Below are 26,113 nucleotides of genomic sequence, written 5' to 3' on the forward strand. Positions count from 1 at the left end.
GACATTGACACACAAGTTAATGTTGGGAAGCTAGATACCTTGATTCATTCCTTCAACTCATGGTTTCATGACTTTGACCAATGCAGATTGTTGATCAAAATCAGTGTGTCAATGGATGACTTGTCAGCAGAATATCAGCTCAAACTTACTGATCTCCAGGCATCTGACGAACTGCATGCTATTTACCGAGAAAACGGTTTGCTTGACTTCTACAAAACGTTGCCTGATACCTTTGCTAATCTGAAAGAGAACGCACTTGTCCACACCAGCATGTTTGGCAGCACGTACTTCTGCAAACAGGCTTTCTCGCATATGAAACTGAACAAAAACAACACCCGCAATCAGCTGACTGATGATCATCTGGAAGCAGTCTTGCATCTTTCAACGTCAAACATCAAGCCGGACATTTCTAAGCTCATAGATGACATGCAGCACCATCCATCGCACTGACATTGTGACAGTTGACGTATCATAACATTTCTTAGAATAAGGTGCAAACTCTTTGATGTAATCGTTATTTGTGTGTTCTTAAATGTGATGTCCATCTTGTGTGAAACAACTGTGGGATGATTTAATCTTCACTTTTTTGTGGCCCCCAACAGTTACGAGAAGTCTGCTTGTGGCCCCGGACTCAAAAGGTTTGTGCATCACTGGACTAAACAAAACTTACTGTTCACATAATTCTTATCACGAATTTTAAGTCTAAAATTTCTAATGCTTTGGAGTTTATTACACAGTATAACTTTCAAAGTGTTATACTGCATAAATAAATGGCATTTTAGAGAATTAATTGTGTTACATTGGCCATTGTAACTGACAAGCTCTGACATTAAAAGAAAGTGCCTCTTGGGCATTGACTTGAAAGAGACAAGAGACAGGTTTGAAATGTTATTTTCAGATGACTCTTGTTTTTATTCCACAAATAAAGATGATAAAATCCAAAACATTCTTATCACAAATATAGCATGTTGTTTGTATTAAAACTTATAACATAGATATATTAATACATATAAAATATATACATCGACTGATACAGTTTGTTTTAAAACTCATAATATAGATATATTGATACATAAAAAATATACATGGACTGATACAGTTTGTTTTAAAACTCATAACATAGATATATTGATACATAAAAATATATACATGGAATAATCTTAACATAAAAACTTTTTCAAATATACACAGATCCACACATTATTAGCACCAATTTCATAAATATTAATGAAGAAATGACATATGGTGAAAGTATTTCTTTCACATTAATATAAATAGTGTTTCATTTGTTATCATAAGTGTTTCATAAACTAAACACAATAGTGCTTAGTATGTCGGGATGGGTGAAGAAAGAATAGTTGCTGCATTCAGCATGATTCTATATGATGGTTAGAAATAACCAATAAAACTGAGTTACAGCCATTATCAAGTGTTCCACACTTTTTGAAACTCCCAATATTACTGAAATGTGTTGTTAAAGTGGATAACTAGGAACTAGCTGAAGTGTTAATCTTTCTTTTTTCTCACATGCTTGCCAGAAAAATGAGTGATGTTTATGCACAACAGAAAAGCATTTTAAAAATTAACAAGCCTAATATGTATGGATTGGTCAAGAAATAAATTACTGTTGTATTCAATCCATTACACTTTGATAGTTACAAATAACTGTTTTAGTTGACTCGTAACCTCATCTGAATACCTAATTACTATTATTGAGTGTTTTACAGTTTGAGTAACAGTAATATCGTTCTGTTAATCTAACACACGTATTTTTTGAGGAAATAATAACAAATAAAACTACTGCTACTTAGCAAGTGTTAGTAACAACTTGGCAGTGAATTCAGTTTATAAACATATATTTTTTCCATGTTTCATAAACAAATTTCATTTATGCTTGCTAGATGACAGTCCAAATGGTTATTATATTTTCCCAATTAATATTTTATAACTTGTAGCAAATTTTTCTATCATTACAGAGATAAGATCTGTATAACATTCAATCCCTTTTATGTCAAAACAGCAAAAATGCATGTTAATACTGGATTTATAATCTATATACTGTATGAAAATAAAAATATTTGTTAGTTTTTCACCATGTCTTTAAAAATCAAATAGTAAAGATTGTGTAATATACAAATACCTGCAGAAGGGCCTGGTTTTGTGAATTAACAGCTAAATTAGATATTGCTTGTACACTGGACACTTGGACTGGAGGTATTGGAGAAACAATCAAATCCCTGAGTATCAGAAAACAACCAGTATCTGCAAAGTGATCCTAAAACATTCCATATGTCAGTGCTTGAGTTGACAATACTTATTGCTATAATCTTTAATACACATTGACATACAGTGGAAATAAAAGAGGAATTTCACCAAACGTTTCACTGTGGTGAAGAAATAGTGTTAAGAATGTTAACTAATACATTCTCAAAACATTAATTTTAGTGAAGAGACAAGTGTAGGAATTTTAACCAATACAATCTTAAAACATTGATTTTAGTGAAGATACAAGTGTAGGAATTTTAACCAATACATTCTTAAAACATTAATTTTAGTGAAGAGACAAGTGTTAAGAATTTTAACCAATACATTCTTAAAACATTAATTTTAATGAAGAGACAAGTGTTAAGAATTTTAACCAATACATTCTTAAAACATTAATTTTAGTGAAGAGACAAGTGTTAAGAATTTTAACCAATACATTCTTAAAACATTAATTTTAGTGAAGAGACAAGTGTAGGAAATTTAACCAATACATTCTTAAAACATTAATTTTAGTGAAGAGACAAGTGTTAGAATTTTAACCAATACATTCTTAAAACATTAATTTCACTGAAGAGACAAGTATTATGAATAACTCATAACATTTTCAAAACATTAATTTCACTGAAGAGACAAGTATTATGAATAACTCATAACATTTTCAAAACATTAATTTCACTGAAGAGACAAGTGTAAGGAATTTTGACCAATACATTCTCAAAACATTAATTTCAGTGAATAGACAAGTGTAAGGAATTTTGACCAATACATTCTCAAAACATTAATTTCAGTGAAAAGACAAGTGTAAGGAATTTTGACCAATACATTCTTAAAACATTAATTTCTGATATGTTTTGTTTAAAATATACTTTTATGTACTTGTTTACCTATGAACAAAACACTGGGTTTACTTAAATCTTGTAAGTAATTATATTACTTTTTTCATTTATGTTTTACAATAATAAAGTGTATGCCTTCTAGTTACTTTAAATATTATAAGTATGGCATGACTTTTACTGTGTTATACATATTTCACTGCTGTTTCTCTCCTTTCATAACTACAGATTTTCTATGAACTATAGAACTGATATTGAATAATTGTGGATACTGTACAGTCAAATACTGTAAATAGAGTAAGGTAAAAATGTCCTTCTTAAGTCAAATAGCCTTGTCTGATTACAATCAAAATTATCTTATTTTTAATCCTAATTAAAAAAAACACTTTATAAATAATTTGTAACTTGGAAATATTATATATTTCTTAAAAAATGTGTTAATATAACTTAACATTAAGTACTAAGATTGGGAAATAGAATTGATAGTAATGCAAATTAAACAAACTCAAAAACCAGTTGGTTAGTTAGTGTCAGAAATAACTGCAAACTCACAAATAACATAGTGTTTCAGATTACACCTTTTCTTATTAGCCCTAGAATAAATATTGTTTCAGCTTATATCTTTGGTTAATCCTATAACTGCCAGGGTTTCGCTGATATTCACTTTGGTTAACTCTGGAATTATGAATATTACAGTTTATATCTTTTGCTGATTAACCCTATAATTGCCAATTCTTCAGGGTTATTTCTTTTTCTGAATAACCCTAGAACTCCCAATTTTTGAGCTTTTTATCTTCTGATCAATTCTAGAAGTATCATTCTAATTCCTTTGGGCCTGCCCATTTTAAAAAAATTTTTTGAACACTATTTATGCACCAAACTCCTCTGGGTTCCATGACTGTCTAAGTTTAAGGGCCCCTAATAACACAAGTCACACAAACAAAAATACTGTTAATGAAGTAATTAATCTTGCTAATTTGGCAGGGAACATTGTGCACTTTATAGAGAAAATAAAAAGCTTCACTCAGTTTGTTAGACTAACTATTAATATTGAGTGTGATAACAAGTAGAAATATATAGTACAATACATTATTTTAAAATTTTACAAAGAAAAATCACTCATACCAAAATGAAGTATTTTTAGAACTTTCACAGAATATACTCATAATCTGAAAATGCCAAGACCAGACTCTTAGAAATGACAAAACTGAATTTTAAATTTCTACCTTAACAGTATGTACAAGATGTTAGGAAACAAATAACTCTTTAAACTATCACAAGTTTGACAGAGAATTCAGAAACTTCTGATTAATTATAACTAATATTTGTAAACTAGCAAAGAATTTATAGCTCAACAGTATAACCTTTGTAATAACTTTGTAAACTATCATAAATCTGATATAGAACTCAGAATCTTCAGATTAATTATAACTAATATTTGTGAACTAGCAAAGAATTTATAACTCAACAGTATAACCTTTGTAGTAACTTTGTAAACTATCATAAATCTGACATACAACTCAGAATCTTCAGATTAATTATAAGTAACATTTGTAAACTAACAAATTTATAACTCAACAGTATAACCTTTGTAATAACATTGTAAACTATCATAAATCTGACAGAGAAGTCAGAAACTTCAGATTAATTATAACTAACATTTGTAAACTAACAAAGCATTAAACAGTATATAATTTAAAATGACATATTCTCAAGTGTCTTCAGTTTTATTTTAAATTTCAACACAGTTTTATTAGATATGAGACTAAGTTATTACAATTCTATTTGAAATAATTATTGGTTACTGACTGAGCATATGACCAAATTACTTACATATAGACATAGTAATATTTTATCACACACAACAATTAACTAGATTATGTGGCTGAAGTTTCTGTGAAAAAAACAACAACAAAACCCTCAGTAACACCCAGTGTCAGCAACACTGTGATGTTAGTATTACAATATCTAATCCCATGGAGAAATATCTCAACTACATGACAAAGAAACACAAATGTAAGATATGAATGCTATAGTTACGACAACCACACTAAGTCTTGAAATACATAGGATATAAAAAATTAAACAGTCTTTAAGAATTATACTGATTACAACATTCACCTTCTAAGATATTAAAAACTGATGTGGACATAACAGAAGCTTAATTCAGTGATAACTCACACAATAGTTCATTAGAATACAACTATTAACACACACTAATATAGGTCTACCTATTCACTATTTAGTAAATATATAGTTAAAGAAAGCTAAATTCTTAAGTATGCTGTTTCTGGGAAAGATTTCAAATGACAAGTTTTCTTCAGATACTATTGCTTATAACACAAGTATTCCACACTTATTACTTAATATTATCCTAAGCCTACCTGATTCACAGTGAAAGCTGCACAGTTAGATATTGTTGTCAGCACCTTTACAAGAACTTCGTCATCGTCAGAATATAGCAGTGTTACTAAACTTTTTGCTTCATAGGGAGTCATAATTCTAGCTTTACTGTAGAGACTTTCTAACTGTTTAAGAAGGACTTTTTCTGGTTCTCTCAGTAGTGGATTACAAGAACCATCTTGTTCAACCAGTAAAGTTTCCTCATTATCTTGAGGAAAGCCAGACGAGAACTCTCTTGCAATTCCAGTTTTTGGCATGCTCTTCCGTTGGTGGTAAGGAGAGTTGCCATCTACTGAAGAGCTGAGGCTCTCCACCGAACGACTCATGGCTTGTTTTCCATCCGCAGGGCTCTGAATTCGTGGAGAACTCCATGGAGTATTCTGAAGACTTTTTGCTTTGTTTTTTACAGAAAAGTTAAAGCCTGCTTCCTTAAATTCCCGAGCCCTGAGGTTCAACTCTCTGATTCTGTCTCTTACTGATGTTCCTGGAAGTGGAACTGGCTGTGAAGTCAGTGGAAGAGAGACATCTGTCTGGCAACTCTCACTCTTGAGAGTTGGGCCTGGTAAAACATTTTACTGTGACTGTTTAAAAACACATTTTGGAAGTATACTATGTATTTAAAACTGTTATTATTACTTTGTAGTAATGTGAATTATTCACTTATTTAATGAAAGAATTACATCAAAAGTTAACTCCTGCTTGGAAGTGAGATTACATACACTATAAAATATTATTCTATAAAAATTTACTGAGTTTTCATTTTCTTTAAAGATTGCAGTTGCACACACTACATTTTTATTATTCAAAAAAGAGAGAAATCACAAATTTATAGAAAAAAATATCATAAGCATAAAAGATATATATTTATAAAAAAATAATTTGAATAAACCTACATTTTGGTATTAATCATTATATATTAAAAGGAGTTTTACTTGGTGATTGAAGAATATTATACATGAATGAATAAAACATCTGTTAATACTAATAAAATGTTTTAAAATAAGTCATTATATACACCTAACAGTAGGGTATTCAGTGACCAAAGGAAATGAAGGACTTTGAGCAGTTAGGAAGAAATGTACACAAAATTAAGAAACAAGAACACCAAATCTCATTTGCAACAACAAAAAATTATTAAATGGACTATTTTGATTAAATTACTGTACTCAGTTCACAATGCTGGCCAGATCAACCAAGTATGGCTGTTAGTCAGAGAATTTTAATGATGCATATTTTACATACCAAGTACTTTTAAATTTTAAGTTTATGCCCTCCCCTGCAAAAAATATTTGGCTATGCCATTGGCTTCAAGTTTCAGATGATTACTTACTACATTTAGAATTTATTTATTTATATACGAAATATGTTTTTTAAGTCGTTTGCTAGTAATACTGGAAGAATTAACACCAAAATACAACTAATTAATTCCACTGTTTCTAAGCGCAATTTGAAACAAATGAGGAAGCTTCAGTAATAAGACACAGTTTAATCTGACACTTAGTTAAGTCTGTAGTTTATATGCTTCCAAATTTTTCATAAGTTGTTTTAAAAGTTATATTAACTGTTACAGTATTATCAATAAAATATTCTTTTCTTGACATGGGAAAGATCCGTTACAAATAAAAGCTTTGACCATAATTATAAATTCGCGACTCTTTATTTTAACGTTCTGTTGTATGCATTTTATATCACATTATATTAATAATGTTTTTTTTCGTTCATATTTTTGTTCTTTGATCATAAAATTATAAATCTGTCTGTGACTTAACAACACATACAACTATAGAACCCCACTCAAGCACGCTTCAGAGCGCTTAGCAACATGCATACCCCTGATATCAATGATGAATAACATCTAACTTTTAGTCTTATGAGTTTAAATTTTACAGTTTGCTCACTTTTCGCTTGTTCAGACCTCCATCCAACTTCACAGAGTGCTGATTTAATAAATGAATACCCTAAATAAGCAATACCAGCTGCAATTCCTGAACATAACGCAAATTTGCGTAGTCTTCCATCATCTGTCGTCATGGTCACAGCATGTATATAGATATTCATATATATATATATATATTCATACAATATTTCGTCACTAGAAAACGTATTAAAGACATTAAATAAATCAGGAATCATTTAATAAACCAATTTTTTTTTTATCAAATAGCAGATACAATACCATACATCCAATGATTGTATTTTAATTATAGGGGTAAATAAAAAAATATTTCACCATGATTAATTTCTTTTGAATGTTCACTCAAAGCTACATACAGTCTATCTGCATTAGGTATTCCTAATTTCGTGCTGATTGACAAAAGGTGAAGTAATTTCATGTAAAACTGATTTCCGCAGGAGTATCGAGTATGATAATAACACTAGGATCGACCAAGAAATTATGAAGCGATCTGAATTTAAAGGTTTGTAGGAAATTTTGTCTTAAAAATAAAAATACTGGACAAACTTGATAACCTTAATATAAAGTTTTTTATAAGTGAACAACAAGAATATGCAGTGTACCTTATTTGCACAAACAAAAGGACTCTTACTGTTAAGTAGATTGTCAGCTTTCTATCTTTCAAGATAAATCTCTGCCAAATTAGTTACGATCAGAAACCAGGCAGAGCTAAAGACAAATATTGCTTCGATTTTACAAGAAAGCTTGTATTCTTTATTTTGCGAGGGCGCCACTACATGACTGTTGTTCTCTGTAACATACAGATATCGTTCATTCAGCAAAGAAAATATGTTGCAGGCACTATTTGTTTGTTTGTTTTTGAATTTCGCGCAAAGCTACTCGAGGGCTATCTGCGCTAGCCGTTCCTAATTTAGCAGTGTAAGACTAGAGGGAAGGCAGCTAGTCAGCACCACCCACTGCCAATTTTTGGGCTACTCTTTTACCAACGAATAGTGGGATTGACCGTCAAATTATAACGCTTTCATGGTTGAAAATGCGAACATGTTTTGTGCGACGGGGATGCGAACCCACGACCCTCAGATTACGAGTCGCACGCCTTAACCCACCTGGCCATGTTGGGCCTGCAGGCACTGATGATACATGCAAAACATTACATGGCTTAGATCTTTCTTAATTTTAAAAGTCTGGACCAATATTGCTAAGAGTTATGCATATGTGGGCTTTATAAGTATCTATGTAGTTTTATTGCTACTAATGTTATTGTTAGTTTATGTCTAAGCATAGATGTAGTATAAGTCAGGGGCTCCCAAACTTTGCCAACCAGAGGTGCCTCCTGTTACAAATAGTTTTTATCATGTGTAATTGGTGTATCATATGCATATTTTACCATATTTACAGCTTGATTATAGTTTTAATAAAAGAACTATGAAAAGAAATTTAAATTTAGAAAATTAAAACATTCTTACGACTTATTTAAATGTGAAAAATGATGCTGCTTTGCTGGAACAAACTTGTGAGTTTCTGGGTCAATGTATGATGGTTTCAATCAAAGATATGGCTCCACTTCTATCTCATTTTTCTCCAGTTTTATGTGTTAATCCAACTGGAAATCAACTGTTCTGTTTGTTGTTTTTATTTTTTCTTGCGATCGGCAGGCAACAGTGACTGTTGCACAATGAGTTTAAGTAATTTAATATACGTCAATTACAGTTATTAATTTGGGATTTATATATATGAGTTTTATAATGTCTTCATTTTATTTTATTCGTCACTTTTTTAGTAATTGGTAAATTCATAAATTTGTTGTATTAATGTGCATCACAGTTTGAAAGCCTCTGGTATTAGTCAAGTACTAGTAACAATTACATGTATATTATATATTTCCAACGTGGGTTTGAATCCTGGTCGGATAACATTTTATTTAGTAATTTAATAGAAATAAGTCAAATGATATAGAATATACGGTATGAAGATGGTAAACTTCATTTGACATAATTTTAGATCATTTGGCACCGGACAAAATAATTAGAATCTCATAAAATAAAATAATAATATCAAATCTCCAAATCTCAACGTTTAATTTAATTTAAAATTTTATGGACTAAAATCAAAATTTCATTTTACAAACTCAACTAAGTAGACATTTAAAATAACTGTCGTATGAATAACACTCAAACATACTTATTTCTGTTATTTTTCCCAAATGACTCGTATGCGAGTTGTACAGTGTCAAGCTTTAAAAGTATAATTCAAATTGAATTCAGTTATTAGCATTCCTTAGCTACGTAACTAAAGTTTTAACTTTCAATTACATTACAGTTTATAAATTACAATTACAATGTTTGTTTGTTGTTCGTTTTATTATACTGAACAAAAATTGTAAAAATAAAATATTAAGGATTAACGAGATGCAATTTAAAAGAGGAACGTCGACAAACTATTAGAAATTATAAGGCCTAAAGTTATTATTGTTTGCTTGTTTTACGAATTTTGCGCAAAGCTACTCTAGGGCTATCTGTGCTAGCCGTCTTTAATTTACCAGTGTAAGTCTAGAGGGAAGGCAGCTAGTCATCATCACCCACTACCAACTCTTGGACTACTCTTTTACCAACGAATAGTGGGATTGATCGAAACATTATAACGCCCCCACAGCAGAAAGGGCGAGCATATTAGATGTGATGAGGATTCGAACCCGCGACCCTCGGATTACGAATTGAGCGTCTTAGCCACCTGTCCATGCTCGGCCTAAAATTGTTATTAAAATCAAATTAACTGCAGATACTTTTCCTGCCACATTTCACAAATTTGCTCATATTGTAGCTTAAAATCAGAAGTTTGAAAAAGAATTTTAAAACTTCCAAAAGTCACTGTCGATAAGATTTTTGGTCAATTCTGTAAATCATCAGTTTTAGTGGGCAATGAAAGATAAAATACTTCTTTTCCCTCTTATCATTGAATTTTAGCCCGAGGAGATACAGATTCAAGAGGTAAAAAAAAACAACTTACAGTTAACAGTTAATAATGAACCAGTAGGTGTATCAATTCGTGAAGACATTCATGGGGATGATGTCATGATTGTAAGTGAAGTTTTATGCGTCAAGGACAGAGCAATCAGAGAGAAGAAGGAATAATAAGAATCATTCAGCTATCGTGATAAATTTAACTAGGAAAAATAATTATATGGTGGCAAGAGTTTCCTCCCAAGATGACCATTCTCGTTGAAGATATCAGAAAATATTACATCTTGAGAGAAGAAGCATAAATAATCATGTTTGTTGCAAAATTTGAGTAGACGTAAAAGTATTGAACGAAAAGTGATTTTACCTTACTGTTCATATTTAGGACGGAGGTTTATCGTTGAAAGATATTTATGGGGCATAAGGCAATAAAAGGTGGGAGAAACATAAGTATAGGTAGAAGAATCAAATGTAATACTTGATCGGACAAAATCCTTATGTATGTATAAAAGACAGGGAGATTAAATCCCCAGGAGGTTTCTATTAGGCGTCGTAACAGATTAAGAAGTTGAATGACTTTATGGTTGAGAGTCGTCATCTGGCCTCTTTAAGCTATCACAGTAAGGAAGTTGAATGAGAATGCTGTTGATGCAGAAATTATATTGAAACAGTTGAGACAGGATTTGAAACGTTCTCTTTAGAACCGAAACACTGTCGCTCTTGTTTTAATCAAATTAATGGTAAGATGGTAGCGATGACTCCAAACCAGAAAACTGTTTAGTGTTTAATCTTACAAGTGGCCACAACAGTAATATCACCAGCACGAGTAGGTGAAAGTGATGTTAATTTTTGCAGTTCGTGGACCAGACCATTATACCAGATGCTGTCAAAAGCTCGTTCAAAATCAAGAAGTAACATACAAGAAAGCTTATTATAGTTAAAATGATTGGGGACAGAATTTGACTGTTTTTGAATTTAGTGCAAAGCAACCTAGGGTTATCTGCGCTAGCCGTCCCTAATTTAATAGTGTAAGACTAGAAGGAAGGCAGTTAGTCATCACCACCCACCATCAACTCTTGAGCTACTCTTTTACCAACAAATAGTGAGATTGACTGTCACATTATACCGCCCTCATGGCTGAAAGGACGAACATGTTTGGTGTAATGTGAATTCAAACCCGCGGCCCTCATATTACGAGTCGAGCGCCTTTAACCACCAGAGAATTATAGAAGTTGATTCACAGAAAATAACCATTGAAAAACTGTCTGGTTGCTTGACAAGAGTGAATGACCAGTAATGAGTTTTTTGAACTAAAATCTATTTTAAGATTTCATTGAAAAACTGAAAGAATGATAAGAACTAAGAATTGTTGGAGGAAGTTTATTGCAATCTATCTCAGACGAGGCTCCGATTTCAAATTGTTTTGTTTTGGAATTTCGCACAAAGCTACTCGAAGGCTATCTGTGCTAGCCGTCCCTAATTTAGCAGTGTAAGACTAGAGGGAAGACAGCTAGTCATCACCACCCACCGCCAACTCTTGGGCTACTCTTTTACCAACGAATAGTGGGATTGACCGTCACATTATAACGCTCTCACGGCTGGGAGGGCGAGCATGTTTAGCTCGACGCAGGCGCGAACCCGCGACCCTCGGATTACGAGTCGCACGCCTTACGCGCTCGGCCATGCCAGGCCCCCCGATTTCAAATAATCCGAAATTTTAATTTTAATTTAGAAGGTGATTGAATCTCGATATGCATCGAATTTGTGATAGTTCTCAACACAAATATATTTTAATATAAAACAACAATACAATTTATAATAATGGTTATTCGGTTATAAGAAATAATGATTTATACAGAAACTTAGAAACAATACTTAGTCTTTTATCTGGTCTGGTACTGAACGTTTTATCGACGGTTACTATGAACGAATGAATCTCGAGTTTATGTAAGCACAGTTCGTTTAAAGGCTAGCTAGCTAGCTTTCTATTTCTGGTGTAACCCAGTGGCACAGCGATATGTCTGCAGTCTCACACCGCTAGAAACCGCGTTTTGGTACTTGAGGTGGGCACAGCAGAGATAACCTACTATGTAGCTTTGTTCCTAATTCTAAACAAACAAACAAACTATTCTTGGCTCATCTCACGCTGTTTACAAACTGACTTTTATCCGACAACAATATCTAATGTCCTCGTGGAAATACTAACGCCCGAAGTTATTTCACTGAAATTAAACTGCTTATAATGTTCGAAATATATAAATGTTCCTTGTCAAATATCTAAGTTTTCAGATTAATAAGCGTTAATCACAATCGTAGCTTCCGAGGTTTATAGTATACTAATTGTAGCAAACCGATAGTATATAACACTTCTTCTAGGCGAGTCAATTTATCAACTCTAGGCGAGGTTCTTGAACGTTCAGTTAGCAATAATACTAGTATTATTCGTAATACGTATAGGTAATCGCTAATATTGTACATACAGATATAGTGTATAGTTTTGATTCTTATACTTAAGAATCTCCTACAAATTTAGGGAATAGGTAATACACATTTCACAACACACATTTAACAGTATAAATTACACGCAATTCTAAATATATACATTGAACTAAAACAAACATTGTTGTTAAAATATATATATAATAATAAATCCATTACACCAGAAATCTGTGGAAAATCCAGAACAAAAAAGAAGGGAATCAAATATTGCAAGCAGAAGAATGACCTTCACTATTAAGTAAAGAAATAAGTAAAATTCTATGAAACGCTATTTAAATAACACTTTAAAAAATCACGGTTTAGGCGCTAAAAGCCAGCGAAATTAACATTTTTATAAATAGGTCTAAATATTTCTATAAAGATCAAGTTAACTACGCATTTTTTTCCCCACATTTCTTTCAATTTGTCCATTGCGGCTCGGAATCAGATGAGTATTCAAATAATTTTTCAAATCTATCTTTTGTTTCTCACTAACTTGTGGTTCAATACAGATGAGACAAATGTTACATCTGTTTTATTTTACACACCTCTGATTTTGACCTGCGGTGGATAAACTAAGTGAGGGAGCGGGGACAACTTTCATTGATGAAGTTATAATGTATCACTGAGACACATTTTTACTTCAGTTGAGTTTATTGTCATCACGAATCACATGGTTACGTTATTGTTACTGTACATGTACTAAACTGCTACAGAAATAATATTTAAACAAAATATTTATATAATTAACCATTTAATTTCCAACTCAATGAGAGAAATTGGAATCGTAATAGCAACACCAAATTATCTTGGTTTGAAGTTAGTATTATCAAAAATTGTAGGGGGCTCTTTGCTATTGTGTATTTACCTTTACTACCGCTAGAGGAAAACAAAGTCATGAAATGGCATTACGGTGACTTTTGTTTGGGTGTTTTTATGGCAAAGCCACATTGGACAATCTACTGGGTCTACCGTGGGGAATCGAACTCCTTGATTGTAGCATTGCAAATCCATGAACATACCATGTCTTATCATGGGACTAACTATCATTATGCTTGATAAATGTGATGTCTAAGAGCTTAACAAAAAACATAATTTGATGCTCTTGCAAGTATTTAAAACTTTGCATTAATAAACTACGACCCGGCATGGCCAGGTGGGTTCAGGCGTTCAACTCGTAATCTGAAGGTCGTGGATTCGAATCCCCGTCGCATCAAACATGCTCGCCCGTTCAGCCGTGGGGGCGTTATAAGTGACAATCAATTCCACTATTCGTTGGTAAAAGAGTAGTCCAAGAGTTGGCAGTGGGTGGTGATGACTAGCTGCCTCCCTCTAGTCTTACATTGCTAAATTATGGACGGCTCTCGCGGATAGCCCTCGAGTAGCTTTGCGCGAAATTAGAAAAACAAACGAAAACAATTTAATTGTTTGTTTGTTTTTTAACCCGCGACCATCACATTGCGAGTCGAGTGCCCTAACAATCTGACCATGCCGGGCCAAACAATAAACAAAATCAACTTATCGTACGTTATATTTAATAAACTTTACTTTATTACATATTATTTTAATAGTTTGCTCTCATTATTATTCACAAATATGTTATGTAATTGTAAAATAATTAAATTTCATTTTTTTAGGTTAGCTAGCGAAGACTGTAGTTAAGCACAAATCTACAGAGTGGGATATCTGTGTTATATCCATCACAGGTATCGAATCTCAGTACCTGAAGTCAGAAGTATGCAGCATTGCCACTGAGTGGCAACTAGCAAAGAAATTAAAGAATATTCATCGTTTTAATTAATTTGAAAAAATATTTGAACATTATGTTCAAAACTATTTATATAAAATAAAAATTACTTGGGTGTTGTTTGCTTATAGTGTTCTTTATCAGGAAAGATCTGAACAACATAAAAAATATAGGACGAAGAAATTTTAAAAATCTTTCAAATATAAATCATTATTGTTCTTTTTTGCTTTGATAGAAAAAAAATCATTATTGTTCCATTCTGTTTTTGTAGGAAGATCACCACTGTTCCTTTTTATTTTGATTAAAAAAATCATTACTGTTCTTTTTATTTTGATTGAAAACATCATTATTGTTCCATTTTGTTTTTATATAGAAATCGTTATTGTTCGTTTTTATTCAGATATAAAAATCATTATTGTTCCATTCTGCTTTTTACAGGGAAGTCATTATTGTTCCCTTTTGCTTTGATAGAAAAAAAAATTGTTGTTGAATTCTGTTTTTATAGGGAAATCATTATTGTTCTTTTTTAGTTTGATGAAAAATCAATGTTGTTCCTTTTTATTTTCATAGGCAATCATTATTGTCCATTCTGTTTTTATAGTTAAGTTATTTCGAATTTCGCGCAAAGCTACACGAGGGCTATCTATGATAGCCGTCCCTAATTTAGCAGTGGAAGACAAGAGGAAAGACAGCTAGTCATCATAACCCACCGCCAACTCTTGGGCTACTATTTTACCAACGAATAGTGGGATTGACTGTCACATTATAACGCTCTCACGACTGAAAGGGCGAGCATGTTTGGTGCGGCCGGGATTCGAACTCGCGATTCTCAGATTACGAGTCGAACGCTTTAACTCACCTGGCCATGCCGGGCCGTCTATTTTTATAGGAAATTCATTTTTCCTCATTTTTGTTTTGATAGAAAAATATCATTGTTCTATTCTGTTGTTATAGGGAAATCATTATTGTTTTTTCTTGTTCTGACAGAAAAAAACCTTTATTTTTCCTCTATGTTTGATAAGGAAATAATTGGTGTTCCTTTTTGTTTTGACCGTGTATATAGTTATTGTTCTTTTTTGATTTGATAAAAAAAATGTTTTGCTTTCTGATGCTGAAATTTTAAAATAATCAGTAAACGTGAATAATATATTTCCTTCAGCATGTTTCCTGTATTGTACGGAAAGGTATACAAATATACATTTGTATACATATAAGTCAATTTGCAGGATTATAGTGTCATTTTCATCTCAGTAACAATTTATTTCTGTATCACATTGTATGCTTGCCAGACGAATATGACAGGCTAATATACGTTTGCTACTGTGGAAAACCCAATCTTTGCAGAAAATGAAGCAAAAGCACTCAGTTTATATGAATATGAATGTGTAATCAGATCTACAATATTTTTTATTATATTTTAAAAGCAACCTTATAATTCATCTGGAAAGATAAAGTGATTTGTTCGTATGTAAGAGTTGTTGGAAATCAATTTTCCGTTTTAGAAACTTTGAACATTCTCACAACAAGGAACACGAAGAACAATACACATTAATATATTTGGTTGATACATATACACATTCTGTATCGATTGATTGATATGTAGACACTTGCAAGTAAAGCGTGAGATCAATGTCATTAGGTCAAGTTGACTTTAAGGGTCAGCAAACAGTGAGGTAATACTAACAGAGTAATAAAACAATGAACCGAGTTAAGATCTACATTAAGTACAAAAATCATACAGACCAGTGGTTAAAGTGAAAGACCAATGCATCTGCTCCTACTCCAGCTAATAAAATACCTAATTAACGACTCTCTAATGATATGGAAGAAAAGGCCATTGGAAACTGGAATAATATTATAGGATAACTGAAAGTACTTAAAGGAACTATAAAAAGGAGCATATGCGAGAACTGGTCTTCAATGGACATGATTGAAATTGTGATTAACTCTACACCATCAGGGTTCTGAGAACGATGGATGTGGCGAACATTGTACCTTTTAACGCTAAGTCGTACAGCTCTAGTTGTTGTTAACACAGATAGTAAATTTATCTTTAGTATACACTGTATGCTTGATAAAGTGTTTTCTAAGAGGATGCATCTTGTGAGTTATATAGTGGACTACAACCTTTACCTCTCTATCTCTGTATTATTACTTTAACCACTCATGACAGATATTGAAATAAAGGCTAATGGGATCTTTTGAATTGAATAGTTTGATATTATATTAACATCGGATCCAAATCCAGAGCAAAGCGTACTGACAGACACATTAAAATGACATAAATACAATAGCTGAAGTATTGTACAAACAAATATTTTATAGAAGAAATTTTGAATGCCACAGAAATTTATGGAAAGGTTAAAGTCGTTTTAAATGTTGTGAAATGAAATAATCTACAATCTTTTAAAGTCCACTCTTCACGGAACTCAATTTGTTTCTATTCTCAAGATTCCCAGTTTCACACGAGAGAATTTGAGATTTATCGGCGATGGGGCTTTATCGTTCCAGCTTCCACCACCGTCAGCAGACACTGTTTGAAATTAGGGTAAGGTGGAAGTGTGTTATGTACAATTGATAAAGAACGTAGTTAATAAATATTAATAATATTCATATTAACATTTGTTTGAAACTGTTAATGAGCGGTACATAAACTAATATAATTTAACTAACTTTAGAGATAACTTAGTTACTGATGAAACTTTGTAGTTGACAGCAACTTGCCTGTTGTGGAGACACAAGTGGAGAGGACGACGTTTCGAAAGGCTTCCGCCTTTCGTCTTGAAGACTTGTGTCTCCACAAGAGGCAGTTGCTGTCAATTCCACAAAGTTTCATGAATACTCTGCCCAAACAATCTATCAAAGAAAACTTAAATACTTTCGCTACAAATATTACAAAAAATTCATATCGCGATCTCGGAATAGGCCGTTGGATACAGCAATCTTTGCTTGTAATATAATTTATAGAATATCTCGAAAACTATAAGGTGGATTAAAGATCAACCGCATCGAAAATTATTTAAAACGCTTTTAGAACAAAAATATTCAAAAGGAATGCAGTTGTACTTAACCCTGAAGTTACTGACTTTTTAAATCCCGATATTACCAAATTTGTTTTGGTACAGTTCATAGCTGGTATGGTTCATATAGTGCATGGTATTGAATAAATTCACATATCTTTTAAGATTCTCTCTGTAAAAAAACTGCAAAAAAATGAAGGAATTCGCTCATTTTTATGGGATTCCAGTTCTGATGGTGTATTTTCATATTAATGGTGTAATTCACTATGTGCTATTAGGGACCTTGTAATTAATAAAATTATTAATGCCTCAGCCAATTGGTGCATAATCTGGAAAAATATGTTTAAGAAGCCGATATGAGAAACGTTAGGCTTCTAGTAATTGGCATCATAGTAGTATTAGGCCTAAGCTGATAAGACATATTAAAGTAAAAGTTGAATCAACTAATACTTGATGCCATACAGGCGTTTAGCCTAAACTAATAGGATTTTGATAGTAAAAGCCGAACTGACGAGTACTAGATGCTAATTCGATGTCAGGCCTAAAATGATAAAACGTTTCAGTAAAAATTGAATTGACATGTATTTGGTGTCATATTAATGTTAGGCTTAAACTCATACGACATGTTACGGTAAAAAACAAACAAAAAACTGGCTTACTTTCAATCAAACACAACATATGTTGTAATCAGTCTTTGAAATATATATTTCGAAGTACCAAAATTATACGCTAGCGAAGTTGAAGATTGCCTTTCAGTGGTTAATAAAATAATTATTTGCTGTCCTTCTTTTTAGTTTTTACAGCCAATTTTTATTGGTTTTGTTTGCTTTAGCTTTACCTGATTCATATGAACACAATAATACTTATTTATAGTCCAGTTTTGGTAGATCAATAGTACAATCGTAACATTAATGTTACATTTCAGTTTTGGTTGATCAATGGTAGATCTTCAATATCAAGAAGCTTTCTTGGATTTTTAAAAACAAATTTGGTACGCTGATAGATTTTTCTAACCTACGTTAGGTGTCAAATTTAGGCTAAATAAAAGTCACGTGTGTAAAGTTATTCAACAAAAAACACTCAATTTTAACCAAATAAGTGATGTGAGCTGTGGCCTGAAATGTTTACTGCAGACTCACCTAAGAATGAAGGAGAATCGTTTTTTAGTCGGATTATAAGCGGCAAATTTAGAACAGCAAAGCTACAGGATGAAAGCACGTGCAGATACACAAGTATTGGTTAGGCCAAGCAGCTAGATTAGCAGTTTTTAGACCAACTTTTCAAAATAATTAAACGGGTGGACGGTTATTATTCATCGGTCGTTGCCAACTTTTTAACATAAATTTAATGAATTTTATAAAACTTCTAATTAAAGAGCGTTTACAGTCACGCGATATAAGATAAGCAATTAATGTAAATAATAATGCTTGATACGGCTGTCACGAGTGCATACAGGTTATGGCAAGAAACTGCTTATCTAGATTCCGTGGCGTTGCTATAAAGGAAGTTATTATCACTGTTTTAGAGAGGAAAACTATCACTATATATTTTAAAGAATCTGGTTGGTTCTGTAAAGTATAGATCTGTTCCGAATAATATAGTTGTGATCCTAAAGTGTCACTTTTTTGCTTACTTCGGTTTGTTGGTGTGCATTGACAAAAAGTGATGATATCTGATCAAAAACACATTAGGTGTGAAAAAAGTTGCGAGCAGAAAAGGATTGAGCGTGTGACTTAAAGGAATTAAATTGAAGTTGGAGGCTAAACTTACAGCATTGATAAGAATTCTACAGCAAATATTCATTCATTAGTTAGCTAGACCACGTATTTTGTTTTACCCACAATCATACCCTAAGTTGAACACAAAATGCGGCCTAGATAGCTAACGAATGAATACTTGCCGTTAGATTCTTATCAACGCTTTAAGTATAGCTACTAGTTTGGTCGCCAACTTTGATTTCATTTAGTTAAGTCGCACCACCAATTCGTTTTTGGCCGTACCTAATTCTCACACCTAAGTTAGTTTTGATTTGATAATCATAAAAAAGGGATTTGTACACCGAGTCTGAACTTTCGTTTGTTATACAAAAGTTGGTAGTATTACAGATATTTCAGAAATAAATATCTTGACGTAAGATGCCGATTAAAATATGTGTATTCCTTTTTTAACTTCATTAAAAGTATTGTAGGTAGCGTGTTGCTTAACAGAGGATACAAGTTGACGTAAAGACGTTAATGGGCATGGGCAGGTGAAGCTTCTTTGTTGTCAAGGGAACAGTAACGCTACAGTGCACGCGCACCATTCTAGTTCCTTCCTAGAAATTATTTCATACCCGAATTCCCCATCTGTAAAAATTCTCTTCCATATTTTGCTCAGAGAAGTGCAGTTTAACAAGAAACATTTGAACCTGACTGAAATGAAATACAAATACTTTACTTAAACCTGAAAAACAGCAGCAGCTATTTACACAAATAGATCCATTTAAACATGGGCGATAAGAGTTTTGTTGGTGTACTTATTCAAAAAAGAGAAACAAACCAAGAAGTCTTGTCTCAGTCTTGGAGGGAAGAAACGTTCACGTCACCACACCTAGATTGATTATACTCTACATGTTACTACACTTCTCCCAGGACATACATGTTACACCTCTCCCAGTATGTACGTACATACGAGGGCTGTTCAAAAAATACGCGGACTGTTTGAATTGCGCGGCTCCAGTTGGTTCCAGGGGAATCCGCTTGGTGTCGCTATGTTCGCACAGATCAGCTGATTACGACGCTATTTCCAGATTGCAGATATCTTCATTTGTGTATTAGCTACGCGGTTTTAAGTGAAGTGCGATTTTTTCGTTTGGCGGATTTCAGAATGAATGACCTGAAGAAGCAACGACTTGTTGTGAAATTTTGTGTTAAACTTGGAAAATCTGCGACTGAAACTTTTGCTATGCTTAACACGGCTTACGGTGATGTTGCTATGAAGCGTACGGCATGTTTCAAGTAACATGAACGTTTTAAGGATGGTCGACAGTCCATTGAAGATGATGAGCGTCCTGGACGTCCTTCCACGTCAACTGACGACCCACACGTCGACAAAATCAACACCCTGGTGCGGGCAAATCGACGTCTGACTGTCAGGGAGCTTGCTGAAGAGTGTGGGATATCAGCTGGATCTTGTTACGAGATTTTGACCAAAAAATGGAAGATGCACTGCGTTGCTGCGAAATTCAGCCCTCAGAACTCGTGAGTTTTTGGCCAAACACTCGATCACTGTTTTTCCCCACCCCCCTACTCACCTGACCTTGCTCCTTACGATTTTTTCTTGTTCCCCAAACTCAAAAGACCCTTGAAAGAAAGAAGATTTGAGACGATTCCCGAGATTAAGGCAAATGCGACGAAGGAGCTGGAGGACATTACAAAAGAAGCGTACCAGGACTGTTTCAACAGTGATAAGTGTGTGCGTTGGGGAGGAGAGTACTTTGAAGGGATCCCAGATCTGTAACTTCTAAATAAAGTACATTTTGTTTTATGACGTTAGTCCGCGTATTACTACACGTCTCCCACTACATTCCTGTAATACAATCTAATTTACAAATTATTAAAGATAATTTTGTTCTCTTATACAATTATGTTTCGTTCTACATCTGCTATTAATTAAACATTACATTCCCAGGTCAAGGGTTAGGGTAAAACTGTATTTATTTAACGTCTCAGCCACGCCATTGATTCATCTCTTCAAGAGTTGACCTATTGTTTTTATAATACACTGCTGGACAAAATCTGAAGGCCAATGAACATAATGAAAAAATATGCATTTTTGCGTTGTTAGACTTAACCACTTATTTGAATAGAGCTTCGAAAGATGAAAATAGGAAAAGGGAAAATAAAAATAAAAAACTTTTTTGCATTTAATAGGGAAAATGTGAACACTATGAAATTAGCCTAAATACCAGCTGGTCAAAAGTTTAAGACCATACCTAAAAGAAGTCCTAAACAGGGTAGGAAGTGCCCAACAAGAGGTCTCAGTAGTGAGTTGCATGGCCGTCATTGCGAATAACTTCAAAAATTTGCTTTGGCATGGTCGATATAAGCGTTTGCAGAAGGCTGGCTGGAATGTTATTTCAAGTGGCGAAGATGGCTTTACGAAGATCATGCACTGTTTGGAATTGACGTCCATTTCTATAGACTTCCCTTGCCATCCATCCCCAACCATTTTCAATGAGGTTCAGTTCGGGCTGGATGGTACAAAAGAATCACGTTATTCGCCATGAAAAAGTCCTTTGTCCCGTAAGCATTGTGGATTGCAGCATTGTCCTGCTGAAAGATCCAGTCATTTCCACACAAGTGAGGGCCTTCAGTCATTACGGATGCTCTCTCCAACATGCCAATATAGCCAGCCGCTGTTTGACGCCCTTGTATAACATGAAGCTCCATTGTTCCATGGCAGGAGAAAGCACCCCAGATAATGATGGAACCTCCTCCACTGTGTCGTGTAGAAAATGTCTCCGGTGGGATATCCTTATCTTGCCAGTAACGTTGGAAGCCATCTGGACCATCTAGGTTAAATTTTTACTCATCAGAGAACAAAATCTTCTTCCACTTTTCTACGTCCCATGTTTGGTGCTTCTCAGCAAAGTTTAACTGAACTGTTTCGTGGTGTGGAAGGAGGCGTGGCCTTTGAAGACGTTTACAGTTTTTAAAGCCTTTTTCTCATAGATGCCATCTTGTTGTTCTTGAGCTGCATTCTGCGTCCGTAAGGGCCTTAATCTGATTCGACGATCGGCTGGTGTCTTGACGTACAACCCGTCGAATCCTCCTGTTCAACGCCGTCGAAATTTTCTTGGGCCGACCACTTGAAATTCTCGTTTCGTATCCCTCAGGGCCTTTTAAGAAATTTGCGACAGCAGTTTTACTACGCCCAATCTCACCAGCAATGGCACGTTGAGAGAGACCTTGTTTTGCAACTCGACAATTCTGCCACGTTCAAACTCTGTCAACTTTTTAGCCTTTGCCATGTTTTTACCCAATGTTACACAGGAGATGTCAGTGGGAGATATTGACAACGCTAATGTTTGAACACAAATGACTAAATTTCGTTACGTGTTTACTGATTAACGCTTCGTTTCAGTATGGTCTTAAACTTTTGACCAGCTAGTATTCAGGCAAATTTCACAGTGTTTGCATTTTCCCTATTAAATGCTAAAAAAGTTTTTTTATGAAGTTCTACTCAAATAAGTGGTTAAGTTTAACAACGCAAAATGCATATATATTTTTTTTAATGTTCATTGACCTTTAGATTTTGGCCAGCAGTGTATATACTTATGGTGTTTGTAGGTTGGTCTACATTATTCCTATGCGGCTGAACCACTTGATTATTTGTTTCTCAATGTATTGACTGATTAGGGTTTTCTAACTATTTGTTTAAACTCTACGAGTATACTTTTTCTTTATCTTGTCTCTTCTAGCTTTGTTATCAGTTTTATGTGATAATGAAGTTATTACTTTTTCTCAATTAGAAAGCGTTTAAATTTTAATACAGTCTTTGCTCCCTCATATCTTATGAACAATAACAACGATCAGGGATAGCTCTAACAGCGATTGAGACAAGTAGTCGGTTTATGTATTTAATTTTAGGAATAAACTCATCTAGGTCTTTTGCTAATTTTTTTTCGTTGCTTTTCTCTGAAACGAATACAGTAAAAGAACTCATTTGAGTCTCCTTTCTAACAGTTAGGTTTCTTGAGAGGTAAAAAATATTTCAAGACATATTTTCAAAGATATAAAGCTAGTAAGACTTCCAACTTTACCAGCTATATTTCATTGAATCCTGCTTTCCTTTCTTCATCTTAGTTCGTCCATTACAAGTCGGACACCTTTTTATTATTTTTTTTATATTGGTTAACAATCTATCGGAAAAGCGAATAATAAAATTTGAGCGGAAAGCAGATATTTTAGATAAAAAGACGGTTAGATGAAACTCTGTTTTTTTTTCTTATAGCAAAGCCATATCGGGCTATCTCTTGAGCCTACCGAGGGAAATCGAACACCTAATTTTAGCGTTGTAAATCCGGAGACATACCGCTGTACTAGCGTGGGCTAGATAAATTATGTTGTTTTAAATAATTTTACTTCTAATTTCTGGAAACAAATTCTTCAATACATTGTAATCTGGTTTGGTGTGGTGAAGAAAAATGTGAAATATACATTGTCGTGAACTTTTCTACGATAAATGAAGAGGCAGTTGTAACCGAATAATAATAATATTTTAACGTACCGACAATGCTTGATAGGCCTGGCATGGCCAAGCGCGTAAGGCGTAATCCGAGGGTCGCGGGTTCGTGCCCGCGTCGCGCCAAACATGCTCGCCCTCCCAGCCGTGGGGGCGTTATAATGTTATGGTCAATCCCCCTATTCGTTGGTAAAAGAGTAGCCCAAGAGTTGGCGGTAGGTGGTGATGACTAGCTGCCTTCCCTCTAGTCTTACACTGCTAAAGTTGGGACGGCTCGGTGCAGTGGGCTAACAACCTACTCACTTAAATACCTGTTGATGAATCCGCAAGCGATTGCGGCCCTATGTTCCTTGATGGAATCTAATGGTGATAACTAACTAATGCTTGATAACCAGCCATGATATGCAAATGTTGTAAAGTAAACGTTTCTTTAATTTAATATAATAATATATCTTTATTTATATTACTTTTATAAAATATATTATAGGTTTTCATTACTTATGCGTTCATGATGAACAAATATTCTTAACTTGGAACTGTGCTTATCCTGCCCTCAGGATGTGTCTCAAGCGTTTGTAGGCAGGGCCCAAAACTTATTTTCTGAGTTTGATTTTAAGGACTTGACCGACACATTGCTTGTATGTATAGGGAAATACAGAAGGTTGAATACCTTGTATCAAAACAATTTTCAAAATGCAAATCAGAAAGTTACTTAGCACAGCCAATCTAAAGTCGAAGTGGAACGATTTATATCAGAGGTACATTTTGATATTGTATGACATTTATAGGTTGTGCTATAAACAAAACTTCATAATTTATGGGAAGAGCATGTAATAGTTCTTTTTGACGCAAAATATTCACGCACTCAGGTAATAAAGATGTGACCACACCTGGGACATAGTATTTCCAAAATAGAATATCCCTTGTACTAAATGACATTACGTAAAATGAAATGTGGATTAACTTGGAAAGTGGGATACCTAGAGCATCTACAAAAAGATCTGTAACAAGTCATACTACAATCATGGTACGCAAAGTGCACTGTTTGTAACAGGTTAGACTCCACAAACACAAAGTTCAGTGACAAAAGCTGTCCGTGTTACCAAGGCTGCAGTACGAAACATAATTAGATTAAAATAGACCAACTACACTAGCACATAGTAGCACAAAGGGCCTTATTGATGTATTTATACCTAAAATAGACCTGGTACACTAGTAGATAGAAATACAAAGGGTCTTACTGAAGTGTTTACACTCCATTAGACTAAAATAGACCAACTACACTAGCACATAGTAGCACAAAGGGTCTTATTGATGTATTTATACCTAAAATAGACCTGGTACACTAGTAGATAGTAGCACAAAGGTTCTTACTGAAGTGTTTGTACCAAGTATGTTTGTTAAGTCTTTAGAATATTGGAGAACAATGTATATTTGTTGACTCTTTAGAATGTTTCAGAACAAAGTGTGTTTGTTATCTCTTTAGAATATTACAGAACGAAGAATATTTGCCACCTATAGCAATATTATATAACAAGTTATGTTTGTTAATTCATTAGAATATTGTAGAACAAAATATGTTTGTTAATTTCATTAGAATATTACAAAATAAAGTATGTTTGTTAACCCATTAGAATATGTGTGTTTTTCCTAAAGCAAAGCCACAAAGGGCTATCTGCTCAGCCCACCGAGGAGAATCGAGCCCCTGATTTTACCGTTGTAAATCCGGAGATATATTGCTTTACTAGCGGGGGGCCCCATTAGAATATTACAGAACGAAGAATGTTTGTTAACTCTTTAGAATATTGCAGAACGAAGAATGTTGACTCTTTAGAATAATACAGAACAAAGAATGTTTGTTAACTTATTAGAACATTGTTGAACAAAGTATTTTCGTTAACCCATTAGAATATTACAGAACAAAGTGTGTTTGTTAACTCTTTAAAATATTACAGAACAAAGTATGTTTGTTACCTCGTAGAATAGTAGAGAACAAAGTATGTTTCTTAACTCTTTAAAATATTGTAAACAAAATAGGTTTGTTAACTCATTAGAATATTACAGAACAAAGTACGTTTGTTAACTTTTTAGAATATTGTAACAAAATATATGTTTTTAATTCATTAGAATATTACAGAACAACGTATTTTTGCTAACTCATTGTAATATTAGAGAACAAAGTGTGTTTGTTAACTCTTTAGAATATTACAGAACAAAGTATGTTTGTTAACTTTTTAGAACATTGTAACAAAATATGTTTTTAATTCATT

The 26,113-nt window shown here is 33.5% G+C and overlaps 1 protein-coding gene across 1 annotated transcript in view; it reads right to left on the minus strand.

The window, feature by feature from the left end:
• Positions 1-7,557, minus strand: part of LOC143236866 (uncharacterized) — a 13,738-nt gene extending 6,181 nt beyond the window's left edge. The window contains exons 1-3 of the mRNA XM_076475508.1: positions 7,400-7,557; positions 5,483-6,060; positions 2,141-2,275 (exon numbers count right to left, since the gene is read on the minus strand). Of these exons, the coding sequence (XP_076331623.1) occupies positions 2,141-2,275; positions 5,483-6,060; positions 7,400-7,532 (846 nt within the window). The 5' untranslated portion in view covers positions 7,533-7,557. The remainder of the gene's footprint in view (positions 1-2,140; positions 2,276-5,482; positions 6,061-7,399) is intronic.
• Between the last annotated feature and the right edge of the window lie 18,556 nt (positions 7,558-26,113).

The sequence above is a fragment of the Tachypleus tridentatus genome, chromosome 13 (assembly GCF_004210375.1).
Source record: "Tachypleus tridentatus isolate NWPU-2018 chromosome 13, ASM421037v1, whole genome shotgun sequence".
NCBI classification, from domain to species: Eukaryota; Metazoa; Arthropoda; class Merostomata; order Xiphosura; family Limulidae; genus Tachypleus; species Tachypleus tridentatus.